Raw genomic sequence first — 22,047 nt, 5'->3', positions numbered from 1 at the left:
ATAGGGCTTTTTAAAATAATATACCTTTACCAAGACCAAAATTTTTTATTAAATTTTACTAATAATAATAAAGTAAACATAGACTAACCATAACATTTACCGTATGAAATATAAGTCAGGGATTCTATACAATTAGGACAGACAGTAAGAAATAGGTGTCTACTCGGACAAACTTTGATGTACGGGAACACTGGAACAGGGAAAGTTTTAATTGTGGAACAGTTTAAAAATTTGGAACGTCAGAATACGAAAACGTCGCATATATTTTGTCGGACAGAACATCCAATTGATTTGTTACCCTTTCATTAAACTCTCATGCAAAAATCAGATTGCTATTACTAACCAACATGATTCCTGTCATTTGACATGTGCTTCGTGTTCCACTCATTAAAATGCCCAGTTGATTGGTTCCACCAGTCTGATTTTTGCATGAAAATTTAATGAAATGGTAACAAATCAATTGGAAGTTCTGTCGGACAAAATACATGGGACGTTTTCGTAATCTTACGTTGGAAATTTTTAAACTGTTCCACAAGTAAAACTTCCCTGTTCCAGTGTTCCCATACATCAAAGTTTGTCCGACTAGACACCGTTAAGCCATTAACAATTTTTTTTTGGTACGCGGGATCCAGATCTAAATATACTAATAACTATGTAAATATAAATATTTTGAATAATACTGTATGGAATTTACTATTTGTATTGGAAATAAGCCACAATTTTACTTCAAAAAAGTTTATTTGACGTTCTTATTTCCACTTCCGTAATAGACAGAGAGGCAGTGCTGAAAAATCTATTTGAATTTACTAAAGCTAGATTTTTCACAGTTCATTACTCTGAGTGTGTAGAGAAACATACTGCGGTCGGTCAAGCGAAACGTAGAACAGGGGTTACTGAGAGGGTATCAAAGTTGCTTCCCTACGAAGGTAATTAAATCCATTTACTAAGGCTGAAAATCAGTACACATATTCTAAATTAAATATAAATAAAAGTTATTATAGTCGGTCAGCTGTATGACGGGACATAGCCGGTCGGTCGGCCCCAATAGTCGATTGAGGAAATGAAGCATTTTGGCTCGCAATTTTTTTCGTCCAGCATGGATTTACTTGAAATTTTTACAGAAGGTAGGGAATAGTCCAAGGATCATTTTCTATATCATGCCGCTATCATACGCTAAAACCTTGTGGGTGGTTGCCACCCCATCTTGAGGGTGGGAACTTTTTATTTCATTTTAACCATGTAATTCCATGGAAAATGTGATTCTAAGAAAAAAATGTTGTTTACATTTTCTTCGTAAAACTAATATTTTTCGAGTTATTCGCGCTTGAAAATAACAGTTTTTCGACGAAAAAATCGACTTTTTTAGAGGGTTTTTTAGAGGAATACCTCGAAAAATATGCATATAATGAAAAAAACTGTAGATATCAAAATTGTATCATTTAATAACCAAATTCTTTTCCAATAATTTTTTTAAGACCAATACAAACCGAGATACGGCATGTTAAAGGTTAGCTTTTTTCGTCAAATGCATAATTTGAAATATTCAAAGCCAAATAATGGGAAAACTTTGCATTTTTCGAAGTAAACTTACATAATCTTTTTTCAAGTATGCAACTAGACTTTTCAAAAAAAATAATAAAAAGTTTCTAGCATGAAAATTATGCGATATAATCAAAAAAATGTCGGTACCTGCTTTTCTCTACGAAACAATCAGTGAAAAAACCCCCTAACTACCTTCCTAATTCAAAATTGGTCTTCATCTTTCTGTAGTCCCTTTTATATTTATATTATCAATACACTCAAGGAGTTTGACCTATTTAAAATACCTAATTTTGAAAAAATTTATGTTTAAAGAAAAATTGATTTTTTTCAGTTTGGTATTTTTCACCTTTACTTCAAAATATTTCCGAAAATACTGAAGATACAAAAAAGTTATAAACTACTAAAGTGTAGCTTTTCTTAGGACTAAAATTACTCTGTGCATAGATTTTTATTACAGTGAATAGTTAGCCAGATATAGCTGTTTAAACCTCTATTTACCAGCAAACACCCCCTTATTCGAGCCCTTTAAACCCGCCCCAATTAAAAACTAAGGATCTTGCGGAATTTAATTTACACAATCTTATAGCTCTTTAAAAATTCTACAAAATCATTTTTAAATAAACTTTTTATCGCCAAAAATATATAAAATATTTTTCGAGGTATTCTCAAAAACCTTCTAAAAAAGTCGATTTTTTCTCGAAAAACTATTATTTTCAAGCGCGAATAACTCGAAAAATATTAGTTTTACGAAGAAAATGTAAAAAACATATTTTTCTTAGAATCACTTTTTCCATCGAATTAGGTACATGGTTAAAATGTAATAAAAAGTTCCCGCCCCGAGATGGGGTGCCAACCACCCCCAAGGTTTAGCGTATGATAACGGCATGATATAGAAAATGATCCTTGGACTATTACCTACCTTCTGTGAAAATTTCAAGTAAATCCATGCTGGACGAAAAAATTGCGAGCCAAAATGCTTCATTTCCTCAATCGACTGTTGAGGCCGACCGACCAGCTCTGTCCCGTCATACAGCTGACCGACTATAATAACTTTTATTTATATTTAATTTAGAATGTGTGTCCTGATTTTCAGCCTTAGTAAATGGATTTAATTACCTTCGTAGGAAAGCAACTTTGATATCCTCTCAGTAACCCCTGTTCTACGTTTCGCTTGACCGACCGCAGTATGTTTCTCTACACACTCACAGTAATCAACTGTGAAAAATCTAGCTTTAATAAATTCAAAGAGATTTTTCAGCGCTGCCTCTTGGTCATAATCTATCTCAAAATATAAAATATTACTAAATTAATTAAACTTACTTTTTGTTACTTGGTAAAACGTTTTTTCTAAATTTAATAATTTTATCTGATTCATTCATGTACACAATTCAGACATATACATTTTAAAATAGATGACTTTAAAATGATATTTTCAATATTTTTGAGTTGCCATCCTCAGTATTGTATTTTGCCTTAAAATATAAAATTATATTGCAACCGATACAGTCTTTTCTTCTCTGTCATCTGTACAAGACTTTAATGGTGTAAAAGATAATAAATAAACTTGATGAATGTATTATAATCTAATTATCAGTTGGTACAAATCCTCTTTATGTCGTCAATCCATCTTGTGGGTGGTCTTCCCGGGTTTCGTCTATCCGCTCTCGGTCTCCACTCCAAAATTTTTTTGGTCCACATCATCTTTCATTCTAGCGACGTGTCCTGCCCACTCCCATTTAGTTTTGGCTATGTGTTTTATGATGTCTTCTACGAATTTCTTCGTTTTTACCCCTATCTCTCAACGTTATGCCCAACAATGATCTTTCCATTCTAGGTTTAGGTCACTTGTAATTTTCGTGCAGATGTCCTTGTTAGAGTAAGGGCTAATTTCTCATATCGAGTTCAACTCCAGTTTAACCTGAACTTCTAGTAAACGTCAGTTTAAAGTCAAAATCGTCTTTCTCAATTCCCGTTCAACCGATGGCAGTTTAAACTTGAACGATGCTTGAACGGTGGAATTCGGCCGTTCAAAGATTTCAGAACTCAGTTCAGATGATTTCATGGACTACGCATGCGTTGTATTAACACGAAACGCTGTCATAATATAAATATATCCTATTTTATTATATTAAGCCTAACGATAAACGATAACATTATTTATTGTGTTTTTATAATATTTATTTATAATTATTAAAATGACTATTTGACTATAAATACTTAAATTTAACTTTATCAAAAACAGCATAAAAAAGGTAGTTCAAAATGGCGACAGTTTTTTACCTTTTGCCATCTATTGGCATTTCTCGAAAGCTGTAGAACGAGCACTGGCATGAACGCGCAATGAGAAATGCATTCCAAACAGAACCGGAGATCACCCGTGAACCCGGTTCAACTGAACCATAGATTAACGCAGGTATGAGAAATCGACCCTAAACTTCTCAATTCCCGTTCAACCGATGGCAGTTTAAACTTGAACGATGCTTGAACGGTCAAATTCGGCCGTTCAAAGATTTCAGAACTCAGTTCAGATGATTTCATGGACTACGCATGCGTTGTAGTAACACGAAACGCTGTCAAAATATAAATATATCCTATTTTATTATATTAAGCCTAACGATAAACGATAACATTATTTGTGTTTTTATAATATTTATTTATAATTATTAAAATGACTATTTGATTATAAATACTTAAATTTAACTTTATTCAAAAACAGCGTAAAGAAGGTAGTTCAAAATGGCGACAGGTTTTTACCTTTTGCCATCTATTGGCATTTCTCGAAAGCTGTAGAACGAGCACTGACATGAACGCGCAATGAGAAATGCATTCCAAACAGAACCGGAGATCACCCGTGAACCCGGTTCAACTGAACCATAGATTAACGCAGGTATGAGAAATCGACCCTTAGGCCCGGTTGTACAATCGAAGTTCAACTCCGGCTCAGCGCCATTACCGAGTTCAGGTTCAGGGCAAGAAGTGCGTTGCGGCGGGCGTAATTTCGGCCGGTAATCCCTTGGCCTACCTGCATAAATCAAGGGGTACCATTTATGACAGGGGTAATTTCGGCCGAGGGGTTGATGTTTACGATGAGATTAAAATATTGGTAATTACACTCCTGGGGTACTCTACACTCTAATACCCGAAAGTTAGGTTTTGACGAAGGGTTAGGTCTTCCTCCTTTGAAAATTGTACTGTTTAATATATAATATAATATATTAATTTTTTAAAATTAGCAAAATTTCGGTTCAAAACGAATAAGAAGTAAATAAAACTTAGACACCCTGTTGAGAACTTAAGTTATAGAAATAAGTTGATGTAATAATTTTATTGAAATAAAGAAATATTTTAATATTAAGCATTCTGTTATTTTATTTGATTTGCGGACGAAAATACCTATGAGATAAGGAAGCAACTTAAAACCTCCGGCCGAATTTACCTACCGGCTTTTAGTACCTGCCCTTTTTCCGGCCGAAATTACATCCGCCCGTGCGTTGTACATACAAAGTTTAATTCTTGAACTCGGTTTAAGCCCGGGTTCAGCTGAGCGGTCGATGTTCAACGGTTCAACGCTGGTTCAAAGATTTTTAACCTCACATTTTTGTCATTGTCAACGGAAATCATAATATTTACACCTTAAAAATGAACCTCATTGAAAATTTTAACTAGTAATGAAGATTTTCTGGAAATGATAAATATTGTAGAAGGAAGGAGAACACAGAAAACAGTGTAGGGCTAGAGAAAATTATTTTGAAAAATGGAATGATAATGAATTTTTGCAAAGATGTTGAATATATCTAATCTAAGATGCTGTTCACTATTTGCATAAAACTATTGCTAGTATTGCTCATAGAATAAAAAATCGAACAGATAGGTAAGAACGAAAACAAGTGGCAAATTTGTTATCGACATTTCAAGAACATGGTTTTTATTGCCTTAAATTAAGGTTTTGTGCAGTGAAGTGGATCCATATCACTGGTTTTAAGCAACAGGCTCCTTTTTGAAACTAGTGGATGATTTTGAAGCAAATGTAGAAAATGATTTTGTTAATTTATTACTTAAATTAAATGTGCAAATTTATTAATAAACCTAAAATTAATTATATTTGTACCATGCTCATGTAGGTACAATTCTAAAATTATTTAAAAACCCTACCTACTTTCCCAGAATAAGGCAAATATTAACATTTTTGAGTGAATTTTAAATCATAGCTGTAAACAGTTAAATATTTATGAGAAGGGAATGTGAAGATTGAATTAATAACTTTGTTGGTGATAGTGGTTACAGAATCAAGAAACACCTGATAACACCTTTACGCAATCCTTCATCACAAGCTGAAATTTTATTTAATGATGCACAATGAGAATGCAGAATACATAGACACAATTGAATGGGTCTACCGAATAACAATAATTGTTAAATGCCATGTGATTCGTTTTTAAGGAATTGAACAAAAACTGTTAAAATTTGAATAACAATAAATTTATACATTTAAGGGTTAGTTATTAATACAGTTTGCAACTAACTGTACTGTATTACTAATCCTTTTTTTAATGGCATGGACTATATATCAATCAGCTAGTCAAAACATGACTAATTAAGAAGAATATACATTTAAAGACCGTAAAGCCCATAAAATATCACTAACGAAGAAAAGTTGGTTCAGTTGAGATGTAATTTAAGTACTGAAATTAAACAGATGGTACTATGCTGAAGTAATTAATTACTAATCCTTAAAATGTATAAATTTACAATTATTATAATTTTAACAGTTTTTGTTCGATTTCTTAAAAACGAATCACATGGCACTTGTTCACCCTCAATAACATGTAACATCAATGTTGCAATGCTTTTTAATAACCCTTTGCCCATACTACATGAAGAAGGGGAATAGGCCAAAAATTTAGAAAATCTAACTGTCTAGGTCTAGAGAATCATGAGAAGTAAAATTTGTCAAACGTAGGAAGAGGTTGAAAGTCTTGTGCATGAATACTTTGTTAATTTAAAATTTAGACATTTAAACTAATACATATAACAGCTATTAAATATTTATAAAAATATCTTACTATCTGCTACAGCTACAATCAATGGCTTTGATAAACTTTAAAATTTTGGGGGCTGACATTTGTTTCATTTTATTTTGTACAATTTTGCTGTATTATTTGGCCAAAGATACCAATATTTCTTCTTGAGGGGTGAAATTGGAAGGAATTTTTGCGTCCATTGTAAAAAAAATACTAACAAACAATTTTTTACAAAAAGAAAATAAACACATTGCAATAATATCTTAATACATACTTATAACACCTATTAAAATGGTCTGTTCACAAATTTAACGTAGGAAATTGATTAAACTAATAAATTAAACGATAAAAAATACCGATTAAACTAATAACAGCAATAAAAGAAATATATTGACAAAAACCAAATAATAATACATAAATGGCGGGAAGATTTATGTCAAGAAATGAGGGAAATTGCTTTAAATACGCATGCCCTACGTTGCCAACCTTACCAAAATTTGTATGAACCTAGGCTTAACTGAACTTGGCATTGAACAACCCGAATGAAGTTAAACCGACGCTCAAAATTGAACCCGGTTCAACTAAGCGATCGCTTAAGCCACCAATGTACAATCGGGCCTTAGTAGCTCGGCGGTTCGATTGTCTCTACTAATTTTTACCATATATGTCCAAGGTATATGTAGCTGTCAACAACTTCAATTTCGACGTCTTCTACCTTTGAAGGATGGCTCGGAACTAAATTCGTTATCATTTTTGTCTTCTGGTAATTAGTATTTAGACCTACTTTACGTGCTTCATCGCTGAGTTCATTCAATATATCATTGGCAGTTTTTAAGTCATCTGAAATCAGAACAACTGCGAATCAATCATCTGCAATCATCTGCGAATCTTACCTAAGAGACTAAGTATCTCACCATCAACAACTTTGGTGACATAATATCTCCCTGTCGAATACCTCTCCTGATATGTATCTTATTGGTAGGGCCATGGTACCTATGATCAATTCTACACTCTTCCAATGCCTTTAGAATTGCGGGTAGTTCGATAGTATCAAACGCTTTATGGAAGTCTATAAACGTTAGAACTGGAGGTCTATTGAATTCAATTGATTTTTCAATCAAAACTTTTATGTACTGTAGGTGCCCAGATAGCACAAGTACGTTTTATGGACATCCAATGGACGTACATCTGTGTACATTGGAACGTCCAATGGACGTCCCGCTAAGGTACAATGGACGTCCGATGGACGTTTAACGAACGTCCAGAGTTCACAAAATTTGACGTCCATAGAACGTCCACTACAAACGTACGCAGTGTACGTTGTTGAAGCTTTCAGTGTACATCTTATGTACATTCAATGTACATCTGATGTACATTCAATGTACGTATTATGGACATTTTTGTAGGGCAGTTTTCAGAAAGCAATCTAATGTCCATAATTTTTTGAATACATACATAGCAAAAAACCTTTAGGTATAGGAAATAGTTCCTATAATACTAAACTTATACTTTAAAATATTACACAAAATACCTTTTTTATTTCTCTTTATTGTAACTTTATTATGTATACTTTATTATAGGAACTTCATTAATGCACGACTGCACTTGCATGATAAACAGCAAACACAAAGATATCACAGGATGTACTATATTGTATGTAATAACTTAATAAAGACAAAATTGAGATAATGGCGCCCTATGAAGCATGCACATTAAAAGAGGTTTATTTCTGTTCTGTTCTGAGTGTTCTGTTTCCTTCCAAACATCATTTCTTAGAACTTAGAGTCAGTACGGTTGTATATTGCAAGCGGGTTTGCCATTCTGTGAATTATCATAAATAAATCCTCCTTCAGTATTCCACAACAATAATTAACAGCGATAATCCCCTAAAAGTACCTGCCTAATACTACCTTTTACGACCGATAGCGTGAAGAGCGACAACGTTGTCAAGAAGATTCTCATTTAGTTTGGCGGGAAATTTAACAGTTACAAAATGCACATTTAAGATTTAAATTGGTAGTGTCTAATTATTGTAAGTTCTATAATTACCGATACGCGATGTAGCTCCGTTATTCTGAAATAGTTTACCATCGTTTTATCATCATCTAATATTATATAGATTTAATTAAAATAATTTTAGTGGTTCAGTGTTTTAATTCGATGATGAAAAAATATGTGACTACATTTATTAGAAGCTTCTTGTATTCTACTAATAATATTGCTTTGATTAAAACAAGAAGCTATATATAATTACTGATAATAATAGTCGCGTTTTGTGTAAAATCTCCATGGACCACAAATGGATGTCCAATGTTCGTTGAAATCAAACGTCCAATGGACGTCGCGTAATGGTCGTACATAGTACGTCCAGTTTTGGTCCATGGACGTTTGAACTTTAAATGTACGTTATATGGACGTCCATAGGACGTTGTGTGCTATATGAGTGGTCATTTGTACCGTAGTTGGAGAGTAAACCAGTCTGTTCTCTTGGCTGATACAGTTCAAATTTTGCTTCCAATCTATTGGTCATTATTCTGGTGTACAGTTTGTATAAATGGTTGGGTAGAGAAATTGGCCTATTTATGCTAATATTCCGTGTTAACTTAAATTACTTTCCTGATGACTATTTTTTACATTTTAGAATACTTCCAACTGGCTATCCCTCCACGGTGAATAAAGCCGGACTTGAATATTATAAGAACCTTACGAAGGAATTGGTAAGCCGCAACATTACCCCAGTTGCAACAATTTTCCACTGGGATCTTCCCCAACCCCTTTCTGAGATAGATGGATGGTCAAATCCTAGACTAGCTGATCTTTTTGTAGAGTACTCCAGAATAGTCATTCAAGGACTTCCGGATGTAGGAGTATGGATAACTTTTAATGAACCGAAACAAATTTGTCATTATGGATACGGTGTTGGTACTGTTGCACCAGCCATACACAGTTCAGGACTACGAGAATATTGGTGTGCATATACTGTGCTGAATGCCCATGCAAAGACGTATCATATGTATAAGTCCCTAAACCTTAAAGGTAGGTATAACAATAAAACCTTTATATAGGGTGTCCCAAGGTAGGGGAACAGTTGAATATTTCGCAAAATAAACATCGGATCGAAAAACTGAAAGATACGTCTTCAATAATTTTCAAAAATCTATCGAATGACATCAAACACGCCCCCTCCCCCACTCCACCCTCTGGAGGTGGGGAGGGTGTAACTTTAAAATCTTAAATAGAATAGATCTTTGGATTCCTCATGAAAGAATAAATAACATGTATTCGAAACAATTCTAAAAAATGTTCTAAAAAGTGTAAAAAATGTAAAAACGGGGTTCCTATTTAAGATTTTAGAGTTACCCCCACCTCACCTCTAGGGGTCAGGTGGAGGGTCATTTATAGGGATATTCGATATGTTTTTGAAAAATATTGAAAATTGAGTATAGTATGTATCCTATCCACAACTCGAACAAAAGCTGCTTACTTTTGCGTAAGGAATCCAAATCTGCAATAAAAACTGGGGGTTTCCATTTAAGATTTTAAAGTTAGCCACCCCCACCAGGGGCTGGAGTGGAAGGTCGTATTTGGTGTCATTCGATAGATTTTTAAAAACTATATAGAAAACGTATTTTTCAGTTTTTTGATCCGATATTCATTTCGCGAAATATTCGACCGTTCCGCTACTTTTGGGACACCCTATATAAGTATTATCATCTTGTTCCAGGACGCGATAGAATAGATTAAATTTGCAATAAAAAATTATTTACAGTATTTACTTAAGAGTAAACAGTAACGCGTCATCAATATTTTTGTTTTTCGAAAGTTCTGCGAACTTTCAACAGTGAGGCGTCGGTAATTCGACGCTAACAGTGATATTATACTATCAAAAACAATAATTTTTATACTTATAGGCCCGCTAAATATTTTCAAGTCAGTAACGTTCGATTTCTTGTTATAGAAAATCGATTTTTAGTAGATCCAATGTGACATCAAATCTAGACATGGGATAAAAAAGTTTATTTGAAGAAAGTGTATTTTTTTGTTCTTCTTAATGGCGGTACAGGCTTCTTTTTGCAATATTTTATTTGGTTATAGAGTAATTTCCACATATTAACACATTTCAAATTGGGTTCAGCTTTATACCGCCATTGTTTATTATATTACGAATATGTATGCCAAATATCTCGAAAAATTTTTCAAAATTACAGTCGCAACCTTGGACCTCGTTTGTTGCTACCTGTTGATCGCTACTGTTGCCTCTTAAGACCAAGAAAATTCCCCCTTTTTGTAGAATTCATCTTTTTCTTCTTATTCACTAAGCTGATCCAGGTATTGTGTTATCATGAGTTATCATTAGTTGGTGTTGCCGATATTTTGCCGATTTTGCAACATTCCGATAGTGGAACGTCAATGGTTGAGACCAGTGGTCGGTGTACCTATTAGGTAATATGCCTCTATAAAGAAGCACATTACAAGCACACCTTTAATTCAAATATATGCTAGACATGAACCAGACGAAGAATACTATTAATAAAAAAATATATAGCAGTTAAAAAATCTTCTTTGTAAACAAAATTTCTCCTTATCCTTTGACGACGATATATCTCGGGGATCCAAAATCTGGATTAATATAACTTATATAATTTTAGTAATAGTACTTCTCTCTCATACAGCACCCCATTGGCTATGTATTAAAAGACATTTTATGTGCCTATCCGTGACGAATATTGGTGATAATCATGGAAATCTTTATCTTATCTACGTCAGCGCGAAAAAGCTGCAGATGTTGTGTTGAGCCAGGTTATTAAACCAGGATGTTCTTCCTCCTGGACCCGGTTTTTCAAATATTTTTTCTTGCAGAATGGCTTGTAGGAGGGCATACTTGGATTCATTTTGTTATTCAAGTATTCTCCGATTTAGCCACATCTTAAATGCCTCCAATTTTCTGAACATATATTCGTTTAAGTTTCACAATTCAACACCATATAAAAGAACAGAGAGGACGTAGCATTGCAGCATTCTTACTTTTATACCAAGGGAGAGGTTGTGGTCCTTGAAGCAGATCCATCCGGTTGAAAGTGAATCTAGCTTTTCCGATGCGCGACATACTTAAACCAAATAGTTAATGTTTATATTTTTTTAGCCCCTATGGGTATTACTATAGACTGTGAGTGGTACGAACCCCTGACTGATTCGGTCCAAGACAAACAAGCAGCCAAACGGAACCTAAACTTTGAGGTACTTAAAATATCGATAAGTGTAAAATAGTACGTTATATTTTTGATTTAATGTTTATTCTTATAAGAGTGTTTATCTCCCATATAATCTGATGAACTTACTAGCTTTGAACAAACCGTCAATCTTTTGGATTCTTCTAGATTATGTTAAGTCGTGTAAATTGAAACTTTAGATCATAAAATTAGTCGTTTAAATTAATAATACCCGGTATCCCTACTCGGTCTGTGGTTAGTCACCCTGAACGACATGGGTGCGAAAAGTTTTTTTCCCTTCCCTATTTTTTTTTCATTTTTACAAACACATTTCTTGCAATTTCTATTCTCTCCTATATTTTTGTAATTTGATCATTATTTTCTGAAATCCTGGTTCCCAGTTATTTATATTTATCAATCCTATCTATTGTCCTACTGTTAGGAACATCTTCCAAACCTGTTTGTTTGTATATTTGTTTTCATTGTTATTTTCATATATTTTGTATACCTATATGTAAACCTATACCAATTATCACAGGAGTTGTGTGACAGGGAGATGTTATTTCTTCTAAACTATTTACATTAGCACTGGAAGAGGTTTTCTTCCACTGGAAGATGTTCTCTATATGGTTTTCACTTAACGGTATGAACCTTAATTCCAGCAAATGTCTTGTAATTAACTTTAACCGTACTCACCACCCAATATTGGTGGCCAATTACTCCACAGTGTAAATGAAATCAAGGACTTGGGGATTACACTGGAAAATTCTCTTTGTTTCATTACTCACATCATCAATGTCATTCAAACATCTATGAAAATGCTGGGTTTTGTAAAAAGAACAACTCGTGATTTTACAAACGTATCCAGCATTAGAGTTCTTTACTTCTCCTTGGTCAGGTCTCACCTCGAGTATTGTTCTTCAGTGTGGTCGTTGAAACTTGAACAAGTCCAAAATAGTTTCTTCAGTTACATTGCTTTTAAGCTTCATACCTATCAACATTACACTGTATGGCAGCATCAACTGCAGGTCCCCTCTCTTGCAAGCCGAAAACAAAGGGACCTTTTGCTATTATTCAAGATCTTAAATGGTATATGCAGTTGTTCTCAATTACTTAATAAGATCGCACTGTTTGTACCACCTCGCACCACTAGACAAGTGCGAACATTTTATGTACCATTCCTTAGGTTTAATTATTCACTTTTTTCGTTCGTACCCAGAGTCTAGAATTTAGCAAACTCCCTTTGCAATTTACAACTGTTTGACAACTCCATTAGTCGTTTTAAAAGAAATTTACATGGGATAAATATTTGAGTGAAACGTCAGTAATTTGTTAACTTGTTTTTATGTTATTGATTTCCTATTACATATTTACTTCTATATTATATTTATGTTTCTGTATGTCTGTTTTTTATATTATATTATGTTATTGTTTTTATCTGTACACTATGTATTTATGTAATACTTTATGTTCAATTAAAAAATATAATGTATTTTTATAGAATTAGGCTTGCCTGTAAAAATAAATAAATAACACAAAATTAAAAGATAAAAATCAAAACAACTGGATAAGAAATAAAACAGAAGTCAAAGACGCAGGACAACATATAGCTAGACTAAAATGAAGTTTCGCAGGTCATAACGCCAGACAAACGGACAATAGGTGGAATACCACGATAAAACAATGGAGACCATGGACAGGAAAGAGAGCAAGAGGACTACCCCAGATGAAATGGGGTGATAACATTAGAAAGATAGTAGGAACACACTGGAAATAGAAAGCACAAAACAGAAGCGAATGGAGGAAACTTGGTGAAGCCGATGTCCGAAATTGGACAAACTAAAGAGCAAAAGAAGGAGATCATATATTTAGTCTTTTTATATTCATTTTAGTCCATATTTTTTACAGAAATACATTTTTACATATTTTCACTGTATGAAATTTTATGTCAAATTAGGTATCAATGTGCTAATTTTTAATTATCTTTTAGTGCGGACTCTATGCTCACCCACTCTTTATAGGAGATTGGCCTGAGGATGTAAAGATGCGTATATACGAAAGAAGCATGGCAGAAAATTATAACACGAGCAGATTGCCCGAACTCACTCTAGCTCAAATCAGCTATATCTACGGGACAACTGACTTCTTCGGCTTAAATTATTATGTTACCTTTACGGTAGCGGATGGCAAAGAAGGTCCCACAAATGTTACCAGCTACGATAATGATGTAAGGATCGTCTTGGGTAATGTTTCAAATGCTGATATTGACGTTACGGGTTTTCCGGTAAGTTATCTGTCTATCTATTAATAGCTATAATATCTGTAATATCTGTGTAGCCCATGTTATCCATTTTAAGACGTATGTAGACCTCCTTTTCTTATCTCCATTTGTGTCTGTCCTGAGCTAAGTTCATCCATCTGGGACCGGCTTGCCCCTTAAACTCATTAACCCATCTCATCTGCGGTCTTCCTCTACTTCTTTTATATTCGTATGATCTCCAGTGTAGAATTTCCTTGCTCCACCTATCGTCTCTGTGTCTGATATTGTGCCCCGCAAATTTCCATTTAGATTAAGCTACTTTTTCTCTCACATGCTTTAACTTTGTAATATTTCGAATCCACTCGTTTCGTTTTTCGTCCTTCAAGTGTATTTGCAACATCTGTCTTTCCATTGCTCTCTGTGTTTTTATAAGTTTATCCATTAGGGTGGGTCGAAAAAAAATAATGTTTTATTTTTTAATCGCTATACCGCGGAAAACTTGCCTTTGGGCTATATAAGTAAAATGCAAAGTAAAATAAAGTTATATATTGAACCCCCAGCTACCCCATCATACTTAAAAATTAGTTTTTTTCAGAAATCAAGATATTTTTCAATTATTTTTATAATCTTTAGCCAATAATATTTGAACGTGCAATAGTGAAAACTGTTTAGTTAATAGTTTAAAAAATAGGAAATAAATTTGAAACAGACAATATCTTTTAATTTGCTGTAGCGCAAAATACTAAAAAATTGGTAAAATTCACATATTAGCACCTTGAAAGAAGGTGTGGAAGGATACTAACAATTTATGTTCAACTGAAGGCGTTTCCACACTTACATACAGTCTCAAAACTCTGTTAGCTGTAGTCACCATCGAGAGTGGAAAAGTGGACCCGGTTCTCAAACAGAGAAGTCCACAGGGCAGTTGTCTGACTTTATCGCACAACTTATGTCTAGAAGATGCTATTCATCTTTACTCAAAATATTGCTATTAATTAGTCGTCCTAGTGGTTAGGAATGAGATGGTTTCATAAGATTTGCCGTAGCATCCACAGCTTCGATGCCAAAGTGTGACAGTAAGCGCAGCTTCAACGTATCCACTCAGAAATAGTGAGTAAAAGACTTTTTCTAAAGTCAAAATTTCATTTAATTTTTTGACATTGTTTGGCTGCAATTTGGTTTCTTTTTTGTTTCAATTAAACATGTTATTAAAATTATAAGTTGTTTTATTTATATCCTTTATAACTTTAAACACATAATAATTATATTCCAATTAAATGGAGTGTAAAATAAAATAACAAAAAAATGGATTGTGCTATTAACACCCAACACAACATACTAGACCACACCTTCTTTTAAGGTGCTAATATGTGAATTTTAACAATTTTTGAGTATTTTGCTCTACCGCAAATTAAAAGGTATTGTCTGTTTCAAATTTATTTAGGTACTATTTTTTAAACTATTAACTAAACAGTTGTCACTATAGCACGTTCAAATATTATTGGCTAAATATTGTAAAAATAATTGAAAAAGTTTTGATTTCTGAAAAAAACTAAATTTTAAGTATGATGCGCTAGCTGGGGGTTCAATATACATTTATTGCAAGCAAGCAATTTGATTCAACCCGACCTGTGGGAATGTCCACCCTCTCGAAAGGGTACATTCGGGTGTAACAATTCATTGGGGCGAGGTGTTTTGACCCGAGTGTAAACAGGGATCACCCCACCTCGCTCCAATGCCCCAGACCATCCCTTTCCCCCCCATAGCACGCTGATGCGCGATGAGGGCACAACTATCGTAGCCAAACGCTCTTCACAATGGAATCCTGGGTAATAAGATACCATGTGGTACCCTAATCGAATGCAAAAATCTTAGGCTCAGCGTGATGCGCTCTATGCCTTTATCGTCTTACTTACTTAACCGCGGTACTAAAAATTGCTTGCTTGGGCCCCAAGTCATTGTGCTGAGCCCTATTGGGCTCTGCCCAATGACTTGTTGCTCGAGTTTTTTATGTGTTTTTTTTTGTTTTATTATATTTTTTTGGGGGCTTACGCCTTTTTATTTTTTATATATATTTTTTTGGGGGCTTGCGCCCTTTATAACTTTATTTTACTTTGCATTTTACTTATATTCCCCAAAGGCAAGTTTTCCGCGGTATAGCAATTAAAAAATGAAACATTATTTTTTTCGACCCACCCTATTATCCATACTATTCTTGGTTAGTGTCCAAGTTTGCGTTCCATACGTGATTACTGGTAGCACACACTGGTTGAAGATTTTAGACGTAAGATGTTGCGCATATTTCTTATTCTTGGGATATAGCTCAATTTGTCAAATGCCGCCCACGCCAATCTTGTACGTCTTTTAATTTCTTATGTACGATTTTCTCTTCTCGCTTTTACTTATTACTTGCTCCAAATATATACATATATTCAGGCCCGGCCCTAGGGATTTTGCCGCCCTGGGCAAGATCGGCGAAGAAGAAGTAAAATGTAAGACTGAAGAAGTAAAATGTAATGCCATATTACCACAGAGCAAAGAAAAGTAAAATCATGGATCTGATTTGCCAAACAGCTTGCCTCAAGAGCAACCATTTTATCGTTGTTTTTATTCACAGTGATTTCTACAAGAGCATCGTTTTCTTCAATTTGGTATCTAATGGGAGTAATTTCATCAATTATTCTACTGTTCCGTCTAGTTTCGGACAAAGGTTTCAATGTTGGTCTAGAAATATGATTTTTCAGCATAGGCCAACGATGAATAGATGCTGTGAAAAAGGTGTAAATTTTTGTCACTAAGGAAAAGAAAGAAACTGCAAACTGTCAGGCTTTAGCAGCATCGTTCACGACTAATTTAAGGGAATGGCTAGAACATGGGACAAAAAATGCTCTAGGATTCATTTTCAAAATTTTGTTTTGAACTCCCAAGTTCTTCTCTTCCATGTTTGCCCCATTATCATATCCTCTCATATCTTCCAAAGGTATTCCCAGTTCATTCTGGGACTCTGTAACTCCCATGCCAGTGGTTCTCACTACAGGCACAAATCCAATAAAATGTTCTTTAATTTTAACACTTTGTGAACAAGAATCTAAATCGACAAAATATACAACAATAGTCATCTCTTCCACCCCAGCAATATCAGATATACAATCTAAAATTATACTATAATACTTTGCTGATTTCAAAAACTTTAAAATTTTATTTTTGATTTGGTCATAGAAGAGCTGAATAATTTCGTTTTGAATACGTTTTCCAAGTAGTGATGCTGCTTGTTATTCCCATTAGTTATTCTCCTAATGTGCTCTTGTAAAACAAAATCAAAATTTTTAAAGAGCTCAAACAGCTTAAAAAAATTACCATTGTTTTGATGAAAATGTTTATCAGAATCGCCCCTCAATGGAAGACACTGTTGTGCTAAGAACTGTATTATTGATATAAGTCATTGTATTACATTTTTCCAATGACCAGTTTCTGAATTTAGAACTTTTTGTGTTTCTTCATTTATAATCTTGCGCTATTCTAGTCTAATTGCTAGTTCTACCCACTGTCGCTGTGACTGTAGATGAGCTGGAGACTTAGCGTGGCTGGACAAAGCTTCAACCATATGTTTCTAATTATTATATCCATTTTCAGTAAAGTTAATTTTAAGTGAATTTCAGTGAATTTAGTTTAGTTCTAATCCTACTATTTCTATGCGATGAAGAAGAAGGCGGTGTTGTCGATTTTCCGTCGAATAAACCTTACAATTTTTATTGTTTCAGTTACTTAATTCTCGTTTTTACAGTTGCATTTTTGCCTTGTTCATAATATTGATTTTTTATAATATTAAAAACATAAGTTATTATTTCTGCAATTTCAAAAATTGGCTGTCCTCTAAAATTTGCCGCCCCTGAATTCGTCGCCCAGTTGGCCCACCCCTGGGGCCGGGCCTGCATATATTCTCGTACTTGTTTTATTTCACTTCCTTGAATTGTGATAGCAGTATATTGTTCTGTGTTTGTCATCGTCTTTGTTTTGCCTAAATTCATTCTTAAACCTACTGTTTTTGCCTGGTGTTCTAATTCTTCGAGCATATCTTTCAGTTCTTCTTTACTGTTGGCTATCAGGACATTATCATGGGCGTATCTAAGGTGACTTAAGTATTGCCCAGTTATTTTGATTCCTGTATTTTCCTATTGTAATTTCTTTCAAACTACACTAGTGCAATTCGAATATTATTATTACATTTGTTTTTTTAGATAGTACCTTTGGGCCTCACAAAAGTTTTAAATCATATTAAGACTGAATACAATGTTCCTAAAATTCTTATAACTGAAATTGGTATTTCTGATAACGGAACCTTAGAAGATGAATCAAGAATTAAAACACTTAAAGTAAGTACTCCTCAGAATATTTATTTTAGTTTTTGTCACATTTATGTATTCAATTGAAATTTCAGAATTATTGGAATAATTTCATCTAGACATCCTTTTGCTTTTCTTTATGTGCGTTTTATCATGCTAGTTTAACTAGATATTATATTTCTGGCTATTCTGCTAATGCGACTATTCCATTCTATATACATATAATAAATATTTCCACAGTTTTTACTGTGTTCCTTCATTGAACTATTCTTTCCAGTTCTTTCTGTTTTGCCAGTATCCTTCCTATAGATTTCTTCTTTTCATTGCTTCGTCCACTTAATCTCTGAAAAATCTTCGGGTCTGCATCTCTTCCTTCTTCCTATCATGCTCCACTCTGTTATTATATGTATCCAACGATTTTGGTCCGCCCTTCTGACATGTCTGTACCATTCTTCTTTTCAAAATTGCACCCATTCATTTATATATGTTGTATATCATGCACGAATGTCTGATGTGTCATTTCTCTATCATGGGTGTCTTTCCTGTCACTTTTTCTTGGGATTACCATTTCACTTGTTTCCAGGTATTTTCATATTGTGCTAGTTTCTGGTCTCGTTCCAGCCCAGAGATGTAAGCCACAACTTATAACATAAGCAATATTAATAAGACTTAAAAATATAACATTTTTTTCTTTTAGAACTATTTTAGCGCTATCCTTGATGCTGTATACGACCATGACGTGAATGTAATCGGAGTAACAATTTGGAGTTTAATGGATAATCTTGAATGGCTAAAGGGATATTCGTAAGTAATTTCATAGTTCAGACTGGAGTTTTATACATTAAATATATATAAGTACGACGTAGCTTCTTTTTAAAATATTTTCTTAAATTTATATGAAGCAGTCTTGGTATGCTTAAGATTCGTTTGTATGAATTTAACCATTATTTACTCTCTGAGGCTCTTAAGTAGAGCTAACTCTATTGGGTTTACTTTCACCTTTAACTCTAGGAGGTAATTTAGCTTATGAAGATGTTTGAAGTCGCCTCTTCTTTCGCTTTCTCGGTTGCTGACCTTTAGCCAGTCCACTTTTTTCTTGAGTTTGACTTTTTCCTCTGTTTTTCTATTTCCTTCGGTTTTGATTGTTCATATGAAGAAGATGACTCCTTTTTTCTCTTGACAATCTTTGGTCTAATAGTGAACTAACCAAAGCTGAAGGAATTGAAGGTTAATTTCTTCAAATACAAAGATCATGATAGTGGATAAACCACATAACAATCATCCACACATAACCACAATTGATCGTTTTGAGGTTGTTAGCTCATACTTATATCTGGGATCAATAATCACAAACACAGGGTCACTACAGGAAGAAATAAAACGTAGATCTAAAACTAAAAGAAGGGCTGTCAAATTTCAAGAGCGTTAAAGATGAAGTTGATCAACTGCTTAATATTCCCAATACTGACCTACGGATGTGAATTTTGGACCCTGAGAAATTCTGAAAGAAGAAAGATAGACGCCACTGAAATGTTCTGTTGAAGACGAATGCTAAGAATTTCTTGGACCGACCATAGGACTAATAATTCAATTTTAAGAGAGCTAAAAGTTAGCCAACGACTCTCCAGTAAAGTCCATCTCCAACAATTAAAATACTTTTTACATGTTACGAGAGCAAACACAGAAAACCTGGAGAGACTTATTATACAAGGAAAGGTGGAAGGCCGAAGATCACGAGGAAGATCCCCAACAAGATGGATCGATCAAATTACAGGAATATGCAAAAGACCTATGCATGAGTTAAAAGAAATGACCAGAGACAGAGATCTTTGGAGACGGACAATACACGACATCACGTCGACCACCACACTCCCTCCGGGGGGTCAGGATTGAAGAGAAAGATGAACAAGATGACTCCTTTTTTCTCTTGACAATCATTGATTGGTCTAATAGTGATCTAACCAAAGCTGAAGGACTTGAAGGTTAAGTTCTTCAAAGCCTTCTACAAAGAAAACTGTGTTGCTTTTCCATTTTCGGGCTTCTGTTGTACTCTATTCTGCAGTATTATTCTCTGTTTTATGATGCTTTTTGCAATACTGCAGAATGATCCTACTGAATGAAACTATTAGTAACTTGATTTCCAGTAATTACTTTATGCCCTGTCTGGCATCCATAACAAAGTTACTTTGTTTTGCTTCTATAGTTGCTTAAAGAACTGTTAACTATGTACAAAGCTGTTACCAACTCATAAATTCTGGACCTCTGTGCAATGCTCTGCCCAAAACCGTCTGGGTAACCGAATTGAGATGTCTTCTTGTTCACGTGCCACTCCTAGCGGAGATTGGAAATCATCATGGCCACTGCAACTTTGTTAGCATCGCGCCTAAAAAGTTCAATCAAACTACACCCGAACCATTCACGTAGATTGCTACCCACGATATTTGTCTTCTTCGCACACTTCTTTTGCCCTTAATTTTGCCCTGCATGATATTTCTTAAAAGTTCGTACTTTTCACCCCTCATAATGTGCCCCAAGTGTTCCATCTCTCTGAGATTCATTTGGATGTGTAAGTTTTCAAATCTTGTTTTTCTGATAATAGATTACATCGTAATTCCTGCAGAAATGGATATTATCAAAAATATGAAAACAGAAAAATTTGCAGAACTAAACACTCAACACAAGCTACTCGTAGCCGAAATGACTACAAATAAAAAGCAATATATAGTCGATAAATCATACACTAAGATAAATATTAAGAAGCTGAAAAAAGAGAAAGAGAAAAATGACTACAAACAAGAAATATATGAGGAATTGCAAAGAATAGAGCTGGAAGGAGACCAATTGGATATGGAAGAAATATGGAAAGTACTAAAAGACCCACTACATAAAACAGCAGAGAAAATTTTTGGAAAAAAGTCAATAAATAAATATCAAAAGAGAACAGAATCGTGGAGTCAAGAAATAAAGAAAATAATTAAGGAAAAAAACAAGCCTGGAAAAAATATCAACAATGTAGAGATGAAAATAACAAAGCAGAATACATGAAAAAACGTAATAGAGCAAATATAGCAGTAAGGGAAGCGAAAATGCTGAGCTGGGAAGAATTCGGAAAGAATTGGAAGCAAATTACAAAACAGTAATCAAAGATAAAAATAACCAATTGAAAATAGAGACTACAGAAATGGTAGAAGTATGGAAACAATATTACGAAGATAAATTCAAACACGAAGAAGTAGAAAAAAATGAAGCAGGAAGAAATAGACCAGAACTGGAAGAGGAAGAGGCACCAGAGAGTATAGGGAAGGAAGAACTGGAAGAAGCTATAAACAATATTAAACTTGAAAAAGCGGCAGGAGAGGACCAAATAGATCCAGAAATGATAAAATGGATGGGTCAAAAAGGAGAGGACTGGCTATTACAGATATGCAAGGAAGCATGGAGTACAGAGAAAATCCCAGATGACTGGAAGAAAAACATAGTTTTACCAATATACAACATAATTAATGCGAGAATTATAGAGCAATATGCTTGTCATCGGTCGCCTTCAAGGTATACACGAGAATTATAGAGAAGCGTCTAAGATCAGTGAGAGAGAAAGAATTGGAAGACGAACAGACTGCATTCAGATCAAACCGTCTTCTTCTTCTTTATGTGCCGTCTTCTACCGAAGG

The 22,047-nt window shown here is 34.2% G+C and overlaps 1 protein-coding gene across 1 annotated transcript in view; it reads left to right on the top strand.

The window, feature by feature from the left end:
• The window catches only part of LOC114333359 (myrosinase 1), a 42,063-nt gene that overhangs the window by 12,340 nt on the left and 7,676 nt on the right, over nt 1–22,047 (top strand). The window contains exons 3-7 of the mRNA XM_028283222.2: nt 9,205–9,599; nt 11,707–11,801; nt 13,764–14,057; nt 18,272–18,406; nt 19,074–19,180. Coding sequence (XP_028139023.2) covers nt 9,205–9,599; nt 11,707–11,801; nt 13,764–14,057; nt 18,272–18,406; nt 19,074–19,180 — 1,026 coding nt within the window. The remainder of the gene's footprint in view (nt 1–9,204; nt 9,600–11,706; nt 11,802–13,763; nt 14,058–18,271; nt 18,407–19,073; nt 19,181–22,047) is intronic.

Source organism: Diabrotica virgifera, chromosome 2, assembly GCF_917563875.1.
Source record: "Diabrotica virgifera virgifera chromosome 2, PGI_DIABVI_V3a".
NCBI classification, from domain to species: Eukaryota; Metazoa; Arthropoda; class Insecta; order Coleoptera; family Chrysomelidae; genus Diabrotica; species Diabrotica virgifera.
The sequence above is the reverse complement of the archived record's forward strand: the minus strand, read 5'-3'. Positions and strand labels throughout refer to the sequence as shown.